Source organism: Sinocyclocheilus grahami, unplaced genomic scaffold, assembly GCF_001515645.1.
Source record: "Sinocyclocheilus grahami isolate Dianchi unplaced genomic scaffold, SAMN03320097.WGS_v1.1 scaffold495.1, whole genome shotgun sequence".
Lineage (NCBI taxonomy): Eukaryota > Metazoa > Chordata > Actinopteri > Cypriniformes > Cyprinidae > Sinocyclocheilus > Sinocyclocheilus grahami.
The window spans coordinates 706,161-730,077 of NW_015505674.1; the positions used below are offsets into that span (position 1 = coordinate 706,161).

Genomic DNA, 23,917 nt, shown 5'->3' on the forward strand with positions numbered 1-23,917 from the left:
TTGTTTGGTCTTCCAAAAGAGGACGATATCCGCTTCGTCATGCCTAGAGCTGATCTGTGCTGGTCTCTGAGGGAATACATCAACTTTCACCGTGGACAAAGCGGAGTCCAGCCCGGGGTCATCACATGTGGTTGCCGCTCATTCGTCGCATTCGCCGGGGGCGCGCCGTTCTCGACCCCGCCGCCTCAGCTCACTCTATTCCGGCCTCAGTGCACGCTAAGTCGGGGCTTCGGCTCACGCTAGGCCGCTGTGTTTTTCATTGTGAAAGCGAAACTACTTTGTTTGGTCTTCCAAAAGAGGACATGACTACAGTGGTTAAGTTGTATTTACAACACTGTTCCAGAACAGTTTAACCCAAATATCCAGATGTGTGCAGCACATTTTATGGAGGTGTTTTTGTGTCGTCGCTGCGGCCGGGACACGGCATCAACAGTATGTGAGGGGCATAACATTTCCGTCTCACGCTTGAGGTATTCGGCCAATCACAACGCACTGGATAGCTGGCCAATCACAGCACACTTTGCTTTTTCAGACCGATGAGCTTTATAAAAATCTACACGTTTCAAAAAGGCGGGGCATAGAGGAGAAACAATACAGTATATGTACAGAATGTGGAAAATAATGTGTTTTTTTAACTTTAAACCGCATAAACACATTTCATTACACCAAAAACACAAAATAATGTTCTTTTTAGCAGCATCATATGACCCCTTTAACTAAATGTGTTTGTGACACACTATAAATTGGTATACTTAAAGTATGTTAAAATGGAACAACCAATTTTGTACTAAATGCATTTTAGTTGTGCAAAAGCAGTGCTGAAGTTCAACTAAAGTCGTATTAAATATACTTGTTTGTGCTAAAGTGGAACTATTCCAAGTACACTTAAGTAAACTTTAAATATCCACTCTTGTATTTAAGTTTAAGCAGAATTCACTCAGCATAAACTTCAAATGTATTTTGGTGACATTACAATTGCAATTCAATTACACTGTAAGTGTTGAACATACATTAATATTATACTAATAACAAACTAAGGTCATACTATGCTTCACTTTTAGTGACTTTAAAACACATTGCAATGCAAGTAAACTTGAAGTGTGCTAATGGAATTGTTATTGTGTGCTTCTAATGCATTAAATTGATCTTTAGAAATAATGGCACAGCTTAAGAATTTGCCTTTTACTAACACCCACTGCATAGCAGCTAACTCACTTATCCGGAGAACATCAGTGACACATTGGGAACAGAAATATGTACATTGAATGTAGGAAACACCTGAATGTAGGAAACACCAACCCGAGTCGTTGCCACACAAGCGCACTCGCATTACCAATTGTGTCACCATGCAGACATGCACCGTGCAAAGCTGGGGTTACTTTGTTTTCTTTCTATACTGTTACAAGTGCTACTATAAGCAAACAGATTTTTTCCATCAGTGACAGCACAAATTATATGGATTTAAAGACTGTGAAACGCCGAGAAAAGTCTTAATATATGTGCAGTACGCATGAAAATAAATGTGAAATGGCCTGTATAGAATACAAAAGTGTGTTAAAACTGAAGTTGCCAGCAGACACAACATTAAATATCTTCTGCAGAATGTTTTGCTTCCCTTTTACCTGACATGATCTGCCATTAACGCTGCAGGAAGCAATTGCATAAACGCATTACGCTGCCGATTTATTTGTTACGCATGAATTGAAATTATTTTAATACGTTTTAAGTTGTTACTTTTCATGCAGTTAATGTCTCTGAATTTATTTGACATTTTAACTTTTCGTGTCATTTTGAAGGCTTGTCAGGACAATTTGAATAATTTGTTTAATAATTCATAATATTTTGAGCTTAATTCATAAGCTGTCACGTTTCAAAGTACAATGGGCCATTAAAGAACCATTGATGAAATAAGTGTATTAGTACAGGTGCATTGGAGTGTATTAGAATACACTAAAGTACACTAAACACTAAAGTGCCCTAAAGTAACACTTTAAAATTAAAATAGTTCAGTATAGCTACAAATTAATTATGTTTCTTAAGATTTGTGTATGTTTTCATGCTGTTTGGAGTGTTAATGTTAGTTTAGCATCAAGCTATCCCGAACTGTTGAAATCAATGAGTTGATTCTGCGTGTGAGTTTTGGTATTTGTACATTCCAAATCAGTCACAAAGAGTTATTTTCAGAATCGTTTATATGTAACAAACAATGGCTTTATGGGTTGTCAGAATTTTAAGAAATGGTCTGCATTAGCATGCACTAGCATACTAGGGCCACCAAATAGGGTTTGGTGGCTGATGTCCAGATGTGCCATTTCAATCTTTGGCTTGATATGATTCATGTCATCATTTCACAGATGTGACACACATCCTCATGCAATCTCCCTTCTCAATGTGTTTTTGTAATGAACGCCTTTTCGAATTAACTATTCGTCTTCATCCACGTGTCAGAAATGTTGTCGCCCCAGAGTGCCTGGTATGAGAGGTTAAAACGAATATCCAAACGCCCTTGGATATCTGCATGATCCAAATTCGCACAGACACATTCTCATTTCAAATGGCGGCTTTCCCTAAATTGCAGCTTTGCCAATGCAATTTACCAGATCGTGGCCATACTGACTCATATTCGAGAAATCTGTGACACACACTTTTCTGTGTCATTCTGGTCCTGATGCATCACCACGGGGCTCTTTGCTAAATATGATCACCTCGAGTAAAATTCAGATGGTAATATGGACGTTTGGCTGATTGGAATGAAATTAAAATGTACCATGAATGTCCTTTGAGTGCGAGGAAGAGAAAAGGGAAGAGCGGTAATGGTACAGTGAAATGGATGCTCCAGCTTTTCAAATGAGATGTGCTTAAGCTGTGACTTTGAAACTGGATACAGCTCATGTCGGAATTTTATGAAAGATACAAAACAGTGTATATAAATCTTTTCATGACAATATTATACCTTAGTGGCACATTGAATAAAATAAGCAATCCATAGGTTTCTTAGGTGCAGAACAACTTTGAACCCATTTCAGAGAATTCATACTCGACTAAATGTGCTTTGAATGAATATTCATGGTTATTGAATGGCTCATTAAACCAATTAATTATTGAATGTGCTTAAATGTGCTTTCCATAGCATAGATACTGATTTCTTAGTTAAAATCGTGTTAATATTTACCTGTAACTGAAGAATATTCAGTGTGCTCTGTTGTGTACTGCATATTTTGACAAATGTAGTAATGAGCTTTATAAGCTTATGAAAAAGAAGTGCCTAACTGTATTAAATTATTTTTTTTGTATTGTTGTATTAAATTCATTATTGTATTGCACTTGTAGTGTACTTCAAATTTAAAAAGCATAAATACATAAATAAGGCCACTTAAGTGTACTTAGATTACATACTTTCACGACTGTTGCTTATCACACTTAAGTACACTTTTAAAAAGTACACTTTGTAATAATGTCAAATTAAACATTTTTCTTCGCAGTACATTTTAATTCAGTGCATCTTTAAAGTAGTACACATATTTTAATGTGTTGACTAGCATACTACTTGATAATACTTATCATAATTTTACCTGTATTATGTAATCTATTTTAAATGTAATGAATTGTGGCTTCATATTTACAAATGTCTAATTACAGATGCATTTCAAAATATGACATACAAGTTTCAGTAGAAATCACATCAAAGTATATTTTAGTTTACCATAAATGTTTGTCAGTACATTCAGGAGTAACACTTTAACCATATTTCAAGAGACAATAGAAATAATTATGAAATTACATATTAAATTAACTTACATCCTAATGTGACTCAAAAAAGCACTCTTAGTTCAGCTAATTATATTTAATATACATTTAAACTATAATACATTTAATTGCAATTAACATGCAGTTAAGTGCTTGAAAACATTACATTCAGTTCACACTTAACTTTAATTCAGCTACGAGGTCATGCCGTGATGTATCGATCTTCTGTTGGTCACACGAAATGCAAAACTTGTTCACATTAGCTTGCGTTTCACTCTCTTGCATTCGCATGCGTATGGAAGTCAATTAAACAAAAAGTGCAGTGTGACCACACCTTAAGTGATACTAAATATAGGCAATACGTTTTCAGTGTGTGAACTGCAAGACTCACACTGTTAGCACTCACTGAATGACTCCCAGTGGTCCAGACTTCAGTTCTTTACTGTCCACACAGCTCACAATCACTCATATTCAGAGAGCATCAGGCAGAGGTAATACAAGGCCTCGGGAGGGTCTCTCTGGTCATTGACCGTGCGTTTGAAGAGCTCTGAAGGGCCGCTCGGGCCCTCAGGGTGCATTCTGAGGTCTTGCTTTGTTAACTGCCATGTTACAAGCCTCCTGACTGCGTAGATTATAGCTGGCAGATTGTTTTTCCAATCTCTCTGCCACCTGATATATTGTTATTGAGCATCTCTATGGACAGCAAAACATTCAGCCATATTTTGTTAGATGTGGCGGTTGTGGTGTGTGAATGGTGCTTCAGGGGTTATCGTGCTATTATGTTACAGTACACATGCATAACATTCCCTAACATGCTTATAATGCTTAAGTAATCAGTACGGTGTTCAAAGGAATTTTACTGGCACAATGTTTATTGTTGTGTGTAAATGTGGACCTGAATTTGGGATGGGGCCCTCTTCTGCAGTGATTCCCAACCCTGGTCTTGCAGTATCCCCAACAGTAGATACTTAGGACGTCACTTTTATCTGTCAAACCCATTTTAAGCCTTGGTTACGTTTACATGACAACGATTGTAGTAAAAATTGAATTTTGTATTTTTTTTTCTTTCATTTTGGAAAAGTTTTGCGTGCAGACGATACTGCATCATTCATGCAGGTCAGTAGTTGACTAACTACTCTAATGAAAAATGAAAAATGTAATGAAAAAATATGCACCTATGCACATATCTAAAAATCTGAACTTGTAATACAAATTCATATTCTTGTAGTTTACACAGAGACGATAACGACATTGTTTTCAAAAACTTTGCACTTTGAAACCCATTTTCAAAGTATTTTCAGGCTCCTGAAACGCCATTGTTGAGTCAATGAAAGGCCAAAACGCATAAAAAGTTGTCTGTTTTTAGTTGAAAATGGTGTCACGTAAACACCCCCTTGCAGGGCCGTAGCGGGGGTTTGCGGAGCCCTGGTGCAGGTTGTTCCCATGGGCCCTGTTTGAAATTCTCTTCTCTTCTACATGGAGGTTCACTGAGGTTCTATCAGAACTACTATTGTCAGAGCCATAGCCTTGTGGAAAGTGCTCCGAAAGATAGTGTAACTGCCATAGACTGTAAAAAACATGGACGTAGTGTCCGTGACGTCACTCGTAGGTTTCTGAAGAGCGTTTTTGAAGCTCAAAGTGGGTGAAGCCGGGCGAAGCCTGCCGTCGCCATCTTGGCAGCGCGTCACCGCGTGTCACTCCCAGGTAAGCGAAAATGGGCAAAGAGGCGGGAGCTGGTTGATGTAACCATGCCCACCTAGCTTGACGGTGGTGACAGCAGCGGCAATCCACCTGTAACTCAAGTGGCCACGCCCTTAATTATGCAGAACTTAAAGACTTAATATAATTTAAACGGATGAGTTATAAAAAAAATCACCCCCCTCACAGTTGTCATGAAGGGCAAAATTAGTTATATAGATCAAAACCTATTTTTGTACCAGGCTGTAAACATTTTTTTTTCTGCTGTAAAGTTTGACATTTTAACATGGGGAGTCTATAGGACAGCCTCTAGCGACCAGCCGATGAATTGCAGTTTTAGTTACTTCCGTGTTGGTTTCAAGAGAGAGAGCGGGTGGCTGCCGCTTGAGCGACGACAGTTTGACTTCTGTCTTTGCTTGACTGTCCTCTCATAAGAACCTCCAGACATGAATGAAAAATTGACTCTTTTTGATCTGCTTTTTTTCTCCTTGTATTTCAGTGGGAAGAAATCGGAGAGGTGGACGAGAACTATGCACCCATCCACACGTACCAGGTGTGTAAGGTGATGGAGCACAACCAGAACAACTGGTTGCAGACAAACTTTATATTAAACCAAGGTGCCCAGCGAGTGTTCGTGGAGCTCAAGTTCACTCTACGGGACTGCAACAGTCTCCCTGGAGGTCTGGGCACATGCAAGGAGACGTTCAACGTCTACTGTTACGAAACCAATGACGAGGAGAGGAGGAATATTCGGGAAAGCCAATACACGAAGATCGACACCATCGCGGCCGACGAGAGCTTCACGGAGCTTGATCTCGGAGACAGAGTCATGAAGCTGAACACGGAAGTTCGGGATCTGGGTCCGTTGACCAAGAAAGGCTTCTACCTGGCTTTCCAAGACCTGGGCGCGTGTATCGCGCTCGTGTCCGTCCGTGTCTTCTACAAAAAGTGTCCTTTTGTGGTCAGGAATTTGGCCCTCTTCCCGGATACTATAACTGGGGCAGATTCCTCCCAGCTTCTGGAGGTGTCAGGGACCTGCGTCAACAACTCGGTAGCTGATGAACTTCCCAGAATGCATTGCAGCGCGGAGGGAGAGTGGCTGGTGCCCATTGGGAGGTGCATGTGCCAGGCGGGCCATGAGGAAGTTAATGGCTCCTGTGAAGGTTGGTGAATATCTTCATTATTATGCAAATGCTAGTGCTGCCGATGCTACACATGTGTGACGTATCCCCTTGAACTGCATATCTGAATGTCACACACACTGATGAGAACCTGACCTCTTTATGTGGTATGGGCAGACTGTGACATTCATTTCACAATCTAGTTATTTTTACAGTTTTAATTTCTCATGTATTATGGCAGACGGAGTTTATATTTAAGATGTTTATAATGGTTGTGTGTATATTTAAGGTACTTAGAGCACTCGGCAGGTATTTAGGATACTTTCTCAGGCTGGTTAGAAGGATTTACGTGACGCAATGCTGAGAGGTGGTGCTAATCATGGAGGAAATGGTTGTTGGAGTTGAACAATACAATGAACCTAACTGGATAGAAGTCCACTTCCTGCCGGATATTGTTGAGTCTGTTGTTTTAAATGACTCCATTTATTTACACTGCAACAAACTTGCATTGCGACAATCTAGTTTGAAGGTTATGTGAAGCAAAATGTTTGTGCCTCACAAATAATAACTTTTGACAGGAAAGTTTTCTTTTTAGTTACTGTAGGTGGGATCAGTGTGTCTCTCAGAAAACTACAGAGGGTACAATATCATTGATAGCCTGACCATTGGCCATTTTTTCCCCTTCTCTCTTTAGTAGCAGTTTTCTACAATACATTGTTTGGATGCCGTGCAAAAAAAAAAAAAAGTTAATGTTGCCCTTAAATCTTTGTTCTTCTAAATACTTTAACCTTTCTGTTTTTCCTTGTCAGCATCAAGTAAAGTTGGTAAATATCCTACGTTCTGTCTTTTATTTCTGTTGCAGGACAATGAAAGTACTGTTGATTTTCATGCATTTGCTTTCTTCACCATCCTTTTTGAAATGCACATGGGTAGCAGATTGTTTCATCTCAGAAACTGAAATTTCAGAGGAAATGTTGTTTCACAGAGCAGTTAAAATCATCCAACTGTAATTTCCTTAGTTTTCAGTTAGATGTTGGCTTAATCAGCTTTGGTCTTTATTAATAAATAAATTAAATGATGCTTCTCTGATAAACCTACCATATGACTTATTCAAAAGACTTGAAACATAATGTGCTATGCACAAATTGTATGGACTACGATAGTTTATCACTGTTTTTCTGGAAGTTGACATTATGAATTGCTGTCATGGAAAATATCAACATAAAGATTCTTCTTATGCTTTGGAACAGCATATAGTTAAACAGTAACACAATTTTTATTTCGAGCTAGTTTACATTTTAATCATTACCCTACCAGTTTTAAATGAGGTGCCGTATTCTTTGTCATTTATGTCTTAGTTTTGATGGCTTTACCCAACCCCCATCCACACCACTGGAGCCCAGAGGATATAATGATGGTTTGGATAGAGGAGACAGGAAGTGATCGAGGGGTCCACGCTCCAGCGGTGGAGGAGGGCAGTGTGTCCTGTGAATGAAACAGTGCCTTCATCCTCCTCCTCCTCTCCTCAGATTGCTTCCTTTGTCTGCTGCCAGAGTTACCGCTTTGCGATAAGGATTATTTTTGAGTGCATTGTGATATTTCTGTGCAAAATTAATTTCCATTGAGCTGTCCTGAGGGAATGTCCAGTGCCTCTGCAATGGAAGCTTTACAGGGAGTTGGTTTGTGCAGTTGGCCAGGTTTCCGAGCAGACCAGGCAACGAAGTGTCGGAAACGCTTTCAGGGCTTTTGTCTGGAGGATAGGCTGCAATTCAGTTGGCAAAATGGTACAATGAGTAGTCAGAGCCATGGGCGTGGGTGTACAATGCTGTTCCTATTCAGATGTTTCGTGCAGGCAATTATAAAATTAATGTAAACATGACAGTCACCTGAGATAAAGAGGAAAGGGGCAGTCTGGCTGCTCTTTAGTGAGACACGCTGAATACATTCAGTTTGTCACACAAACAAGGACATTTTATCAGAGCAGAATAGAAATTAATCTGAGGTTGATGGCTTAGATGAGAGTTTGTACCTCTTGCAATTAGAATATAATAAATCTTATGAATTAAACTACAACAGCTTGTGCAATTGCCCAGCAGAAAAGGCTTTGAGGCCCGTTCACATCAAGAACACTAACTGTAGAGATAACTATCTTAGCCTTCACACCAACAGACAATCTGAAAACACTCTGAAAGTGATTCCAATTATATCTTTCCTCTGTGCCATTATATTTAATGTTGTAGAGTCTGCTCTTCTCTTAAACTGTGGTCAGATTAGTGAAATTTGGAGGGCAAAAAAGGTTGATGGTCTATCGACAAAATTGTTACGATCACTTTCAAACCTGTGCAGGAAAAAAATTGTGCAGAAATCCAGATAATGTGGATTCCAAATGAAACGACTGGATTTCGCCTGCACAAATATTCACCAAGCAGTGTTAAACGTGACCGCACCTTTAAATTTAGAACAATTTTACAACTTTGTGGTTGTATTTATTGTTCTTGGCGTGAACTTGCCTTTAGACAATTACATTTTAAATAAATTAACTTTAATATGTGCTCATAGTTGTGATTAGTGTAGAGTCAAGCATCCTTTTGCCTTCATAAATGTAGGACACATTTTGTCTCGCGTAGCAAGACTTTTGACTTGTGGCATGAAGTCTGGTCTACATCATGTCGTATTCTGGCCAATAACCACCCACTTGGACAAGACATGTGACCGACATGTTAAGTGATCAATTTTTTTTAAATTCTATTTATGCATTAATATGAAAACCAAATTAATAGACCAACATGGGGGGAAAATGAATTCATACGATGCAGCTAGTTACAGAAAACATACTTTAAAAAGTTGTGTATTTAGCCAATCAGGGGAACGTTTCTCAAAAGCATTGTTTGCCAGTTATGGTCGGAAGTTCCTTCATTACAAAACAGTTCCAATGAATGTTCAGAACTACAGCTCTCAACCTGTTAGAAGCAGTTTCTTGTTAATATGCCATGTGGACTTTAATAGATCATGCACTCGAGCCAAATAAGCAAATGCACATTTAGTGCAATCTATATACATACACGCATTATATTCCATGTTTATAACTCTTTGACATGTACGATCACACCGGTGTGATTAGAAAGATCTCTGCTGAATTCAAATCTGCTGTCACGCTTTGGCTGGCGCTGAGCCAGAGACGGACACGCTGAGCTCGTGTCATACTATCACAACTATTCAGTGCTGTCAATAATGCTTATTTTAGGTTTCAGACATTTGAAGCAAGTACTAGCAAAAATACATTCATGTCAAATATAGGCTTACAACAAGTGTTAGGGGCTTCTACACCATTCCTATATTCACCTATCATTTCATCTGATTTAGGGTTATGGGTAGGGCTAGGTTTAGGGGTAGATATAGGGTTAGGACTATGTTTTTGGACAGAAATGTTGTTCTAGGATCAACAAAACATGTTGATCCAGGAACATGTCTTAGGCCGTGTGTCCACAAAAGCATGTTTAGCCAGCTGTAAAACGATACGATAAAATGATACGGAATATCCGCGGAAGGGTAACTAGTATCTGATTTTGTAGATAGTTTATTTATGAATACACAAATGTTGACACACTATAAAATACTTGCTCTGGCCCTTGTTTTAAATGATTTTATTCTGTTGTTGTGCTTCTTGTTGTCGTCTGTTGCTGTTGTACAAGAATGATGTGGCGGTTGGTCGGTGTGGAATTAGTCCCGCCCCTCCTCCACTGCGATTGGTCAAAGTTGAACATGTAATGTAATATTGCCATGTCCTCTTAAAATCCTCAATGCATGTCAGACAAAATATTATTAAAGTAGTGGAGACGGAAGGGAAAGGAATCTGCTGTCTCGTTGTACCCATATCACACATGGCTGAACTGAGAATTCATGTCATTTGCACCAAAATGGAATGCCATTCCATGTCTTATGCAAATGAACAGTGGTGAACATCACAAACCAATTGGCAAAGACTGTCCTGCCAGGCCTGTGGAGGTGTGAGTGAGGGAGAGAAGCACAGAGAGAGATGGAGGGTGGTGGATGGGATGGTGTTCGGCTCTCTGTGGGATTGAGTCGGCTCTCCGGGCCGGGAGCTTTCTGAAAGAGCTGGATCTCCACTGATCTCCCTCTGTTTTCATTCCTGTCAGCCGTTAGTGCTGCAGATGTCAAACTCGATCCAGTCACTCGCTACATACCAAGGGACTGAGCTACTGTGGAAATGTACCAAAGACAAAGATGTTTTGGACAGCACATCATGCTAACAGCATCGGGAGACAAGTACTGGCTGGGCTTTAGTGAAATGTGGAAGGTGTTATTTCCACTGTAAGAAAACTTAATAAGTTGTTGTAGATTTTCAGAGGAATGGCTCACCCAAAAATGAAAATGTGGCATTATTTAGCCATCCTCATGTCATTCCAAATCCATATGACTTTATTTGTCTTCGTGACAAACAGTAGAAGGAATTTTGAAGAATATTCACACTCTAATGTCTGTATCTATTTATTTTTAATGGAATTGAACAGCATGGACACAGCATACACAACCTCTTTTGTGTTCCATGGAAGAAAGTGATACATACGGGTTTGGAACGGCATCAGGGAAAGTAAACCACAACAGAATATTCTATTTTGGATGAATTATTCTTCATATTTTTCATATCAGCTGACAATTTCCCAATCTATTGTGGCATGTAATATGATAGAAATATAGAAACCGAATTAGTGATTGATTTATTTCAATGCACTGTTCATAAACGGCTTGCTACTTCAGTAGGATGGTAATTTTATAGTGATTGACTACACTTTCCTGTGCCGTCAGTGTGAGAATTTAATAGGGTTTTTTTATGGGCTCATTTGTAAGCCGTTCTACCTGTGATTTCACCCATTGCAGTGCAGAAATCTCACTCTGAAAGCAGTACGTCGTATCTTCTTGAGAGTCAGGACATGATAGCTTCATCCAGAAAGTCTCCTCACCCCGTCTGTGGGCCCTGCTGGTGAAGCCCAGCTTCACAGACACAAATGAAAATGACACAGCCTGAGCCGTCCACACTCGCTGCTGTGCGTGAAGCCACCCAGGTTGTGTTTAATTCAGCATTTCCTCCTGCACACCATGTGTGGTTCATGCCATTCTACAGTTACTTCACAATCTTGTTTGTCAATGGTTGCAGGCATTTCACAGGTCAGACGTGTCTAACATGTCCGTGGTTTGGTAATATTTTAGATGGCAGTTATGTGTGGAATAAGCATTTTTGATATGATTATGTGTGGGTGAACATTGATCTGAGCAGACTGAAGTGTGGTATGTAGGTTGCTCTTGAGCAAACTAGGTCTGCATTGACACTAAAGAAATGCAAGGTCTTTGGAGGTTATTTTGGAGTTGCAGTCAAATGCAAATCAAGCACAGGTTTTGCCTTATTCAAACACACTGAGAAGCTATTGCTGTTTACATATATGTTTCAATGACTTTTGTTCATTTTTTTTCCCAAAAACATCACCATAATATAATTTTCTTGGTTATTATTATTATTATTATTATACTTTTTTAATTTTATAAAAAAAAAAATATATATATATATATATTATAAAATGTAATTGTATTATAATTGTTTTAAAATAGTTCATTAACTTGTTTTGCTTTTAGACTCAACTCAGTACCAAAATTAAATTATTAACATTATTTGAAATTCATTTTACTTTTAACTATATGCAGAGAGAGAGAGAATAAATGGAAAGCATTTCCTCTTCCCTTTGAAAAGTTGATACATGTGTATAATTATATATTGTAAAAATAGTTGCATGTTGTAATTTGTAGTTAGCTCCCCCTCCTGCTGTTCTTGATCAGAATAGATCTGCAACCTGTTTTTTTGGGGTGGCGACCCACCAGTTGAGAATAACTGAATTTGATAAAATGACAGAAATGCTGCAATTATGCATAATTATGTCCAATTTTTGTCTCTATTATATTCCCTATTAATACCTGCAGCACCTGCACACAATTCCTTTATTCCTTTTACAAGCAGCACACTACAGTTTCTGAATACTAATCACTGATTTTGAACATGTTTTTGGGGGATGCAATCAAAACGAATGATGAAAACCTTTATCAAAAGCTCACAATTTGTTAAATCATCCAAATGTTGGTGAAACATTGATATTTTAACTTTTACTGGCTAATTGTGTAGATCAACATGCATGATTCTTATGCTGCGTTTCATTAAAGTCAGATTTGGAATATCCCCAATTTTAAGAAGATGGCAATGCATTTGATTCACAGGCATAAAATTAGCAGAGGAGATCATTCATCATGTTTTCATCAGACTCTCTGCAAACATTTGCTAAACAGGTTTTACTGTGATGTAAATGTGGGAACTTTGACTTATTAATACATCATTTGCTTAAACAGTCAACTAAACTGCCGTGTAGTGTGATTTCAAACACACTTTTTCTTTGAGATTTCATTAATTTCAGGTTTCTAAATTGGAATGTTCCCTTGTTGTCATTTCTCAAGAAATAAGCTATAGTCAGAGCCTGTACTCTGAGTTTATTTCTTATTTGTGAGCCTGGACCTCATAAGGGTACATTTTTTGAGATTTGATAAATTGAGATTTATGCATCACCTAAAAGCTGAATAAATACGCTTTCCATTGATGTATGGTTTGTTAGGATGCACTGTAAAAAAAAAAAATCCGTAAAATTTACGGTAAAAAAACGGCAGCTGTGGTTGCCGGAATTTTACCATAAAAAATACGGCAGCAATATTTGAGATTTTACATTTTTACTTAAATTTACACTTAAATACCGTAATTTCATTAACTGATATAATGTTAATATACCAACCTAATAGCGGGCATCAGCTAGAGATGACACGCTGTGGGTATTAGCAGACGTCCAACTGGATGTCATTGACATAATGGAATTTAGATAGATTTGCTGTGCTATAAATCAGCTTCAGTCCGGCCCGCTATTCAAACACAGCACTGAGGAAAAATACACAAGTTTGGCCTCGACAATAGCCAACACTAGTCTCTGCCAATCACATGTTTGCATATTGTCATTTGAATGTATTGGTTTATAGTGGCATGTACTCACAGGAAAATGATGTTTATTTGCGGCGTTCGATAGCCATCTGGGGTACCATTGTTACGTTTACTTTGCTGTCTGTTTCTGTTTTAAAATGTATTCTTGGAAAAGCAAGTTTATCTTTTCTCACTGGTTTTTGTTTGACATATTGGTGTTATCCTGACTGTGCTGAATAATAAATCATAGTTTCCATAGAGAGATGGAAATCTTTAGGAATTTTGTGATTCAGGCTCAGATTTCAATTAGTCCAAATAGTCAATAACTGTTCTGATCAATTCAGTCAGTGCATTTTTAACTAACAAAAATATGTCCTAAGAACGTTTTTGTAATGTCCCTATTAAGTATTGAAAAGTGTTATTTCTGAGTGTTCTCTAAACATTCACAATATCCTTTTTTATGTTTTAAAAACGCTTTTCTTAGTTATACAAATGTTAAAGGTCCCATATTGTCAAAACTGAAATCTCCTGGCTTTTTTCATAATAACTGAGGTCTAGGTGCTATGTAACTAGCATATAAGTTTCAAAACAGTCAGTCCACAGTAAAATGCACACGGCCTGCATAAAGTAGCTGTGATTTTTCACGAACCTTTGTGACTTCCGTAAAAAGTTGACGTCAGAACTACACAGTCACCGCCTTCAGTCACCTCCCCGAGCACTGCCCACCGTCCCACTCTCCTTTTGCCAAAACCCAGACAACATCGCGTCCTTGCCATTGCTGAGCAACGACAACAACACGGAAACATGTCGAATAGGTTAACTTTAACCACGAAACCAGATCGGCCGACCTGTAACGTTACACTCTCACTCAAAGGATGAACGATCTGACAGGATTGCTACTATGAGGTGGATCACATCTAACGTGTAAAGTAAAGACACACTCACCGTGTCTATCTAGTCATGATGAAGATGTATATATATATCAATTTCAGCAGGCAAATATTTTTACAGCTACACTATTGTTCCAGCCACAATTAATCACAACAATGTACTGTATATACAATTACAAATGATTATACATAAATCGTCAGTTTGTTGTTTTACACACATGCACACAGACATTATTTCATACACGACATAATCGTGAGATGCAAGGAACATAGACATATGGCAAGAAGTCTGCAGACGCGCCCATAACAACAAAAGACGATACTTTATTGAACCTTTTCTGATAAGAAGTGTGCGCAGCAAACGCAAACATTTTTGACGATATGACGTTTCTGCTTTTTTACCCACAGCTGTCGTCGGTTTTTTGTCTGGCGGTGGCAGCAGATATGCAATCAGATTTATAATTTGAGGCTGTATTACGTCGATTCTGGCACCCAACATCACAACTAGACGATATTTTAAGCTCCTTATGTAGCCGAATCTGTGCTGGTTTGAATGAGCCGCCTCCAGTTTGCCCTTTGTTTTGCTGCCTCCAGCTAGCGCTGTGACGTCGCTGACCCTAGTTACCTGTGGTTGGCCTGGCCATGTGTCACTCAGAAAACAACAGGCCAATCAGAAGAGAGGCTCATGAATATTAATTAGACAGGCCAAAATCGACCCGTTCTCAGCAGAGCTCCTGATAGAGGAGCTGTAAAAATATATTGAGATGGTTTTTGGTACTTATACCGCAAATATATATTCTTAATGACATCAAAACCTCAAATAAAACTCCAGAAAGCTGTCAAATGTGGGACCTTTAAGGTAACGTTCAATTTTTTCATTTTACAAACATTGTGGGAACATTAGTTTTGAATGTTCTCTCAAAGTTCTTAAACAAGTAGTAACATGTACAAAAATGTTAGACAAACATTCAACATTTTAAAACGTTTTAGAAGAAAATTGTTCTGTGAGTGAGTCAATTTGAGTGTTTTTTTTTTTTTTTTAGATTTTTTTGAAACTTTGAAAGAATCTTGTCAGAATGTTTGCTGGAGTTCTGAGAACATTCCCTGTGAACTCACAAGTTCAAGACTGATTCTTGAGTATTTTTGACTGAAAATAGCTAGGTTATAATATTAATTTATTCATCAGTTAGTCTTCATTGGTTGCACTCTATTTTGTTATTAAAAGTAGCCAAGTAAAATAAATATATATATATACATTATGTATACATTTATATACATTATATATATATACACACACTTTAATATTAACTGTAGATTAATATTATATTATAGAAAACCTAATATTAATTAAATAAAAGGGAAAATATATTAAAGATAATTCCCTTTCATGACTATATTTCTTATCACACTTTTAAAAAGTCCACTTCGTTATGTCAAATTGAAAGTTTTATTTTAAAGTACATTTTACATTGTTAATTTGTTATACTTTACACTTGTTTTTGATGTGTTGACTAACATACTAAAGCTAACATGCTAAAATATGTAACTGAATATCATTTGAATTATATTGTTTTATTCAATATCACATTTAAAGTTTATTTTAAATGCAGTAAATCACTGAAAATGAATAATTACAAATATATTTAAAAACATGACACAAGATTCAATAGAAAGTTTCCAACCCAGTCTCCTAAAAATCCGTACCTCTGGGTACTTTTCTGCAACACCGTTTTTTCGTACCTTACTGCACGTTTCGCCGCAGTTTCAAAGAGAAATGTCCACTGAGTGGCGCTAAAACACGGGTTCAATACGTGAACCCTGGCACGTTTTTATTACGTTGACTTGATATAGGTACGTATTGCTGTGTTTTTATTACGTTGCTTCAGGTACGTATTGCGGCGGTTCAGAATTAAAATATCCGGGGACAAGTTCTTGTCTCAGAATGTCTCTCTATTAAAGGCGCACATATTGAGATCCTTGCAGCTCGTTAATTGCCAGGCCCACCACTGTTTGCTGCATATCAATTACCTATTAGCCTTTTGCGCAGTGCATTATGACTTTGGCTGGACTCCCTGCCACTGTGAGCAGTGAGCATCACTGACTCGTCAATGAGACGCTGCAGTCGAGCATGTCCAAATCACATCCCATTCAAGTCAAGGCCAAAGTGCACCAGAGTGATTTCCACATTTCATGGCTATCGTTTTGCTTTTGCAAAAGGGATTGTGAAATAATATTTAGCATCTGTCATTGTTCTGTGGGATGTTGTTTGGGTTAGATGTGGTGTGGTGTTGTAAAATTGAGGTAAAGTGAATGTTTGGAGGTGGTTAGCAGCTGATGTAATGAAGCAGACCTCAACTGCTTCGATATAGTTGAGTATAAGGGTGTTTGTTTATTTATTTATCTATATATCTATATATATATATTTATTTATTTATTCAATGCATTTTTTTTTTTGTCATTCTACAATCTATTCCACAAAACATATTTAACATCAGGTATGTTCTTTTTTGCTGTGATTGTGTCATATTCAATGTTTAGACAAATTACTTATTATGTAAACAGTAATGCATTGAAAATGAAAATGTTTTAACGACACGCTATCTTAAAAAATATAGGAGAAACAGGCTGATCCGTTACACATATTGATACAATATTGATTAATTTGATTGAATAATCAGCACATAATGTATTTATTTTGATTCAGATGTTTAATTGATTCTTGAAATTTGCATTTAAAATAGTTCTCTAACATGAAACAAAACTAGCTCACGTTTCTGCTGTCATTGTCAGCTCAATAAGTGAACAAATGACAACAATTAAGTCATTTTTCTCATTTCACAAGCAAAACACAGATTTGCTGATATATCTTTGGCTCTCTTGTGTTGGAGAGACACAGAGGTGATGATTGAGTTATCACCCAACTGAAGAGCGGTGTGTGTGTGTGTGTGTGTGTGTGTTCGTGTCAGCATTGAAAGAGCCGGGTGACAGTGATGAATCGAGCTTGTGAACAAGTCTCACAAAAGACTGAGCCATTGAGGGGTGATAAACAGAGCGGCTGGCTATCAGATGTGTGTGTGTGTGTGTGTGTGTGTGTGTGTGTGGAGGGCCGGATTTACCTCAGTTTATGATAGGTGATAAACAGAGCGGCTGGCTATCAGATGTGTGTGTGTGTGTGTGTGTGTAGGGCCGGATTTACCTCTTTTCGTGACATAGGCAAAACTAATTTTTGGGCCCCCCTTCCCTATTAATATAATAGGCCTAATATTACCACCCAAACAAACAAAAATATTTCTTAATCAGTGGAAACCGTTAAAGTGTTTTCTATTGCAATAAGCCCTTGCGTTCAGTCTATAAAAATCAAATGTAGTTCTTAATTTGTTTGAGAACATTATTTCTCTAATAATTTTAACGGCCTGGAGTCACAATCACACATCAATTGTTCAGATGATTTGTTTCAAGACCTTTGACATGTTTCCGTCCTGAAATCTCGTGTGTGTTGAAGAGAGAGAGAGAGAGAGAGGGAGAGATTGCGTATGAATTGCCTACTTGCGTCTGTGCGTCTCTCAGCAGTATTCAGCAGCAGCATCTACTAATAGAGAACCTTTAAGTTGAACTGCTTCAAGAACCTCGCTACTGAGAAACGTGAAACTAATTTATTGATCAAATCGCGGGGCAGCCGCAGCTCTGACAGCAAGTTTCTGTTCGCGTGTGTGCGCGAGTGCGTGTCTGTACTGTGTGTGCGTCTGTGAGAGAGAACGGGAGAAAGAAAGCGTGATTTCCGTACATAAAAAAGGTTGAAGACATGGAAATAGTTTGTCATTTTTACCCTATTGTTTGTTATATTTTTTGCTCAATGTCTTCTGGGTTTTTTTGGTTCTTTTACTGTTGTATATATCCCGTAGTATAACAAAAATATTATATATCTCTTCATTGTGTTTGGGCCCCCCTGGACGAGCGAGCATAGGCACGTGCCTAGAATGCCTATGTGTAAATCCGGCCCTGTGTGTGTGTGTGTGTGTGTGTGTGTGTGTGCTCACAGGTGCTTGTTGGCTAACAATCTGTGCCAAGATTATTTTCTTAAATATATCTGGGGCATATCAGGAGAGCTCATCAGAGAACAGACTATCAATGGCCATTCAGTACAGTATCTGTCTGTCTGTGTTATGAATTATGAAATATATTTGAAATATATGTATGTGTGCGTATATATATATATATAATTAATATGCTATATATTCACACACACACATACATATAATATATACACACGTACACATACACACACACACACATATATAATATACAGTATATATATATATATATATATATATATATAAACTGTCATAGAAATTATGATGATCAGACTTTAAGGTTTTGTTTCAATTGATCTTTTAAAACTTCATTGAAAGGCTGGTAAAACTTATTAATTTATAAGATACAAACTTTTTTATTCTTTTGGTTATTTAATATTTTTATGATGCTTTAATTACCAGTATGCTGTCAGCTCCATTTAACACATTATTGATGATTTTCTTTTTATCTATCTTGTTCAGTTAAATGTGATTTGTCGGTTAAAATGCCAAGGCTATGACAGCAATCATAGAGGAAAACATATCCATTAAAAAGTGATAATGTTATCTAAGCCTAACGATGCGTTTTTCATATCTCATATAATGTCTGTCTATGACCCAGTTCCATGGATGATGATGTTATATCACCGACCGCGTTATGGTTCTGTTATCCCGAGGTACATCTGAGAATGCTTTAATTTCTGTTTTGTGATTTTCTCGCTGCTGTTAACAGGCTTGTCAAAAATGCAAAAACAAATCAATAAAGTCATGGTGTGATAAAAATATGATTGTATTCCGTTTACAAATCAATACAAAGACATCCAAATGCTTTCAGTGCTAGACATCTATACTAAATCAATAAGTAGAATGAAAACAGCCAAAGAAAGAAAGAAAAAGCCTCTTACACTCTTAAAAATAAAGGTGCTTCAAAAGGTTCTTCAAGCGATGTCATAGAAGAACCATTTTTGGTTCCACAAAGAAGCATTCAGTCAAAGGTTCTTTAAAGAACCATCTCTTTCTTACCTTTTTGTTGGGGATTGTGCTGTGTGGAGTTGAGTGAAGAGTGGAAACATGTATTTGGCCATGTCGTGATCTGTATCTGTCAGCTTGCCATCTCATCTAAACAGATCATGGTCAGACGGCAGAATGTGTAAATGAAGGCCTTTTCACACTGAACCGACAGGCTGAATGTAATGGCGCTTATGCTGGTCTAAACTCAGTTATATAACATAGGCTATAGAATTGTTTGAAAATATAGGCTTGGTAAGATTTTGTAATGCTTTTAAAAGAAGCATTATGCTCACCAAGGCTGCATTTATTTAATCAAATATACAGTAAAAACAGTAATATTGTGTCATTTTATTTACAATTTAAAATACATGTTTTCTGTTTTAATATAATATTTAATACATTTATGAAATGATTAATAGAAAGTTCAAAAGAACAGCATTTATTAGATTTTGTTTGTAACAGTGTAAAAGTATTTACTGTCACTTTTATCAAAATAATAAAAGTATTATTTAAAACTATTTTTAATTTGTTACATTTCTATCATTTTAGATTATTTTATTTTTCTAGAATATAAATTGCTTTTTTATCATCCGAATAAGAGAGGTACGTGAGCCCAAGTTTATATAGGATATTAGTTTAGGCATTTATAATAAATTATGTTTTATCATGAATGGCACTATAATTTATGTTTATGTTATATTTATATTTTTCATTTCTATTTTGTTATGAATAACGTTAAATTAAATAACTTGTTGTGTTGTGTACATGTTTATAGCCTTTATAATGGATACTTTAGATTTTTTTTTTCAGTTTTTTAACATTATTTTTGAATGTTATAATAAAATGTGACTTAAAATGTGTTAAGTTTTGTCTTATCTTACAATATTCAGTGACACAGTGCAACTAATAGTGTCTTTTTAATGTATTTTTCTTTGTATTATTATATTTCATATAAGAAAAATAGAGAAATGTCATGAGGAAAAAAACATCCGTTCAATTCCAATTTGTTTTTTGTTTTCACCATACATATTGTTTCATATAAATGCCATATATTATACAAATTACACATAATCTCACTAAAACACATGCTGTTGGAAAACTGTGACCTCTTTTATGGCCATTTAGATAATAAGACTGTGAGCTTTAGAATGCATTAGTGTTTTCCAGCAGGACGCAGGTTAATGCTAATTGCAAAGTCACTTAGAGTTGTGTGTAATTTAGAGTCAATCCCTGTTCTCTAAAAGAATATCAGGACAAGTATGACAGGAGATTTTAAAGCAATAGTTACCTAAAAATTTAAATTCTGTCATTTACTCAACCTCGAAACCTGTACGCATCTTTCTTCTGTCAAACACAATTTTTCACCATACTAACCTGAAACAAGCAATCCGTTTAGCTCATGTGAGGATAGTCTCATCTAAACGCTGCCAATGGGGCAAAGATGATCTATTTACGGCCTCAGACAGGTGGCTACAGCTGAGCAAATCTCGTCTGGAGGCCACGGCAGTGCCACTCTGAAAAAGATGGATATGTTGCTCATGTAAAAGAGAAAGTCATGAGAGTGTCTGGCCATGCTTTAGTTCAGGTGATTTGGCAACAGATGAAGAGAGAATTGAGTAGGCTTGCCGCGATAGACGGTGCTGACGGTGATACCGGTGTGTTAAGCCGCAACACCGGATAACATTTCATGTGCAATAAGTGTCTCAGTGTGTCTTTTTGAAATGCATCCAGATTAATGTGGATGTGGACATAGTGTTATGTTTCAGAATGGAGCGATGTTAACCGAAAAGGAAAGAAGCAGGGCAGGCTATTACATTTTCATTGAAAAACTATGAAGCTAAACAGTTCTCACTGGAATGAAGTGATAAATCATTTTACAATAAGACTGAATGCGTACTAAAAAGTAAATAGGCATACTTTTGACTTCATGTTGAATTTTAAGGCAAAGTAGCAAAACTACAATCTTTTTTGGTGCATTGAAGTGATCTTCAGGGAAACACATAAAATACTACAGAAGTGCTGAATATGGCCCATTAATAATAGTTAAATGCTGAATGATATTATACATCATATTATTCTATATTAGCTACCTCTTTCAGCTCGGCTTGTTCTCGCTTGTGGCTCAGAGTTGGGTTGAATTCACAGCGCACCTCTGCTGTCTGCCTCTTAATGCACACCAGGGAGGCTTTAATTAATGTCTTTGTGTGCACTTTGGACTGCCGAGGCCATTGATAATCTATCTCTCTCCCTCTCTCCATGGCAATATATTATCTAAATGTATTTTGCGCTGACAGGATGTCTGCTGTGCCCAAGCAACTGTCCTGAATGGAGAAGCATTTAAGTAGTTGCAAAAACCAAATATACTGAATCCATTTGTCCCGCTTGTGGGTGCAACATTGTGAATTGTGGTTTTCATGCTTTGTGGGCATGTTGTTGTGTAGGAGGTTGGATGAGTGTGGTTTTTGAGTGAATGTGAAGATTTATACATGCAATTGTTTTTAAAGGAATCGTTCACCTAAAAAATACAACTCATGTTATTGTTTACTTACCCTCATGTCATTTGGAACCCATATGAGGAAGTTTAGCGAAATGTTCAGGCTGCTCTTTCACAGACAATGAAAGTATATTGACGAAAATCGGTTAAGCTCCTAAAATGACACCTGTACACTATTATAGTAACTATTATAGTAAAAATTAAGTCATTGCCCTTCACCATACAGTAACTTTCAAATTGTATTTATCATAACTGATGCCAAATCTGTTACATACATTGTAATGTGCCATATGCAAATCAGATTTCAGAGATGCATCTCATTCTGCTAACTGTCTGTATTCATGAATATATACTTCAATTTAAAAGTTTGGGTCAGTTTTAATTAAATTAATACTTTATTCAGTAACAATGCATTAAATTGATCAAAAGTTACAGTTAGTAATGCATTAGTAATGTAATCACTTCCCTGTTGTGCTTGATATCTCTGCAGTGTGCAGGCCGGGCTTTTACCGATCAGCTCTTCAGACCAAAAGCTGCAGTAAATGTCCTCCCAGAAGTTTCACCAAAGTGGAGGCCTCCACCTCCTGTCAGTGTGAGCAGGGATACTACCGGACCGAATCAGACCCTGCCAACATGGCCTGCACAAGTAAGAGCTACAGTACTTCCATTAAAGGGATAGTTCACCCAGAAATTAAAATTTGCTGTTCATTTGCTTACCCTCAGGCTGTCCAAGAGGTAGGAGACTTTTTTCTTCTGTAGAACCAGTAAAGGCGATTTTAGCTGAAACTGTGGTCCTTGGTGATGCATAAAATGCAAGTCAATGGGTACTGTCACTTTGAGAGTAAAAAAAACACAAAAAAAAACATTTACAGGCAAGACAAAATGAATACCCTGTTTTAATTAAAAATTAAAATTTGCCGGCCATCCAAGATGTAGGTGACTTTTTTATCTTCAGTAGAACAGTGAAGACGATTTTTAGCTGTAACCGTGGTCCTTGGTGATTCATAAAATGCATGTCAATGGGTACCGGCACTTTGAGAGGCACCAGTAAAGGCGATTTTAGCTGAAACCGTGGTCCTTGGTGATTCATAAAATGCATGTCAATGGGTACCGGCACTTTGAGAGGCACCAGTAAAGGCGATTTTAGCTGAAACAATGGTCCTTGGTGATTCATAAAATGCAAGTCAATGGGTACCGGCACTTTGAGAGGCACCAGTAAAGGCAATTTTAACTGAAACCATGGTCCTTGGTGATTCATAAAATGCATGTCAATGGGTACCATCACTTTGAGAGTAAAAAAAAAACAAAAAAACATTTACAGGCAAGACAAAATGAATACCCTGTTTTAATTAAAGCTAACTGTCTGTATTCATGAATATATACTTCAATTTAAAAGTTTGGGTCAGTTTTAATTAAATTAATACTTTATTCAGTAACAATGCATTAAATTGATCAAAAGTTACAGTTAGTAATGCATTAGTAATGTAATCACTTCCCTGTTGTGCTTGATTTCTCTGCAGTGTGCAAGCCGGGCTTTTACCGATCAGCTCTTCAGACCAAAAGCTGCAGTAAATGTCCTCCCAGAAGTTTCACCAAAGTGGAGGCCTCCACCTCCTGTCAGTGTGAGCAGGGATACTACCGGACCGAATCAGACCCTGCCAACATGGCCTGCACAAGTAAGAGCTACAGTACTTCCATTAAAGGGATAGTTCACCCAGAAATTAAAATTTGCTGTTCATTTGCTTACCCTCAGGCTGTCCAAGAGGTAGGAGACTTTTTTCTTCTGTAGAACCAGTAAAGGCGATTTTAGCTGAAACCATGGTCCTTGGTGATTCATAAAATGCATGTCAATGGGTACCGGC

General features: G+C 37.4%; 1 protein-coding gene across 2 annotated transcripts in view; it reads left to right on the forward strand.

The window, feature by feature from the left end:
- Positions 1-23,917, forward strand: part of LOC107554238 (ephrin type-A receptor 5) — an 89,623-nt gene that overhangs the window by 14,724 nt on the left and 50,982 nt on the right. The window contains exons 3-4 of one of the 2 annotated variants that reach the window (XM_016236694.1): positions 5,945-6,608; positions 22,546-22,701. In XM_016236694.1, coding sequence (XP_016092180.1) covers positions 5,945-6,608; positions 22,546-22,701 — 820 coding nt within the window. Of the gene's footprint in view, positions 1-5,944; positions 6,609-22,545; positions 22,702-23,575; positions 23,732-23,917 lie in introns of both variants that reach the window. The other variant, XM_016236695.1, reaches the window with a different exon arrangement.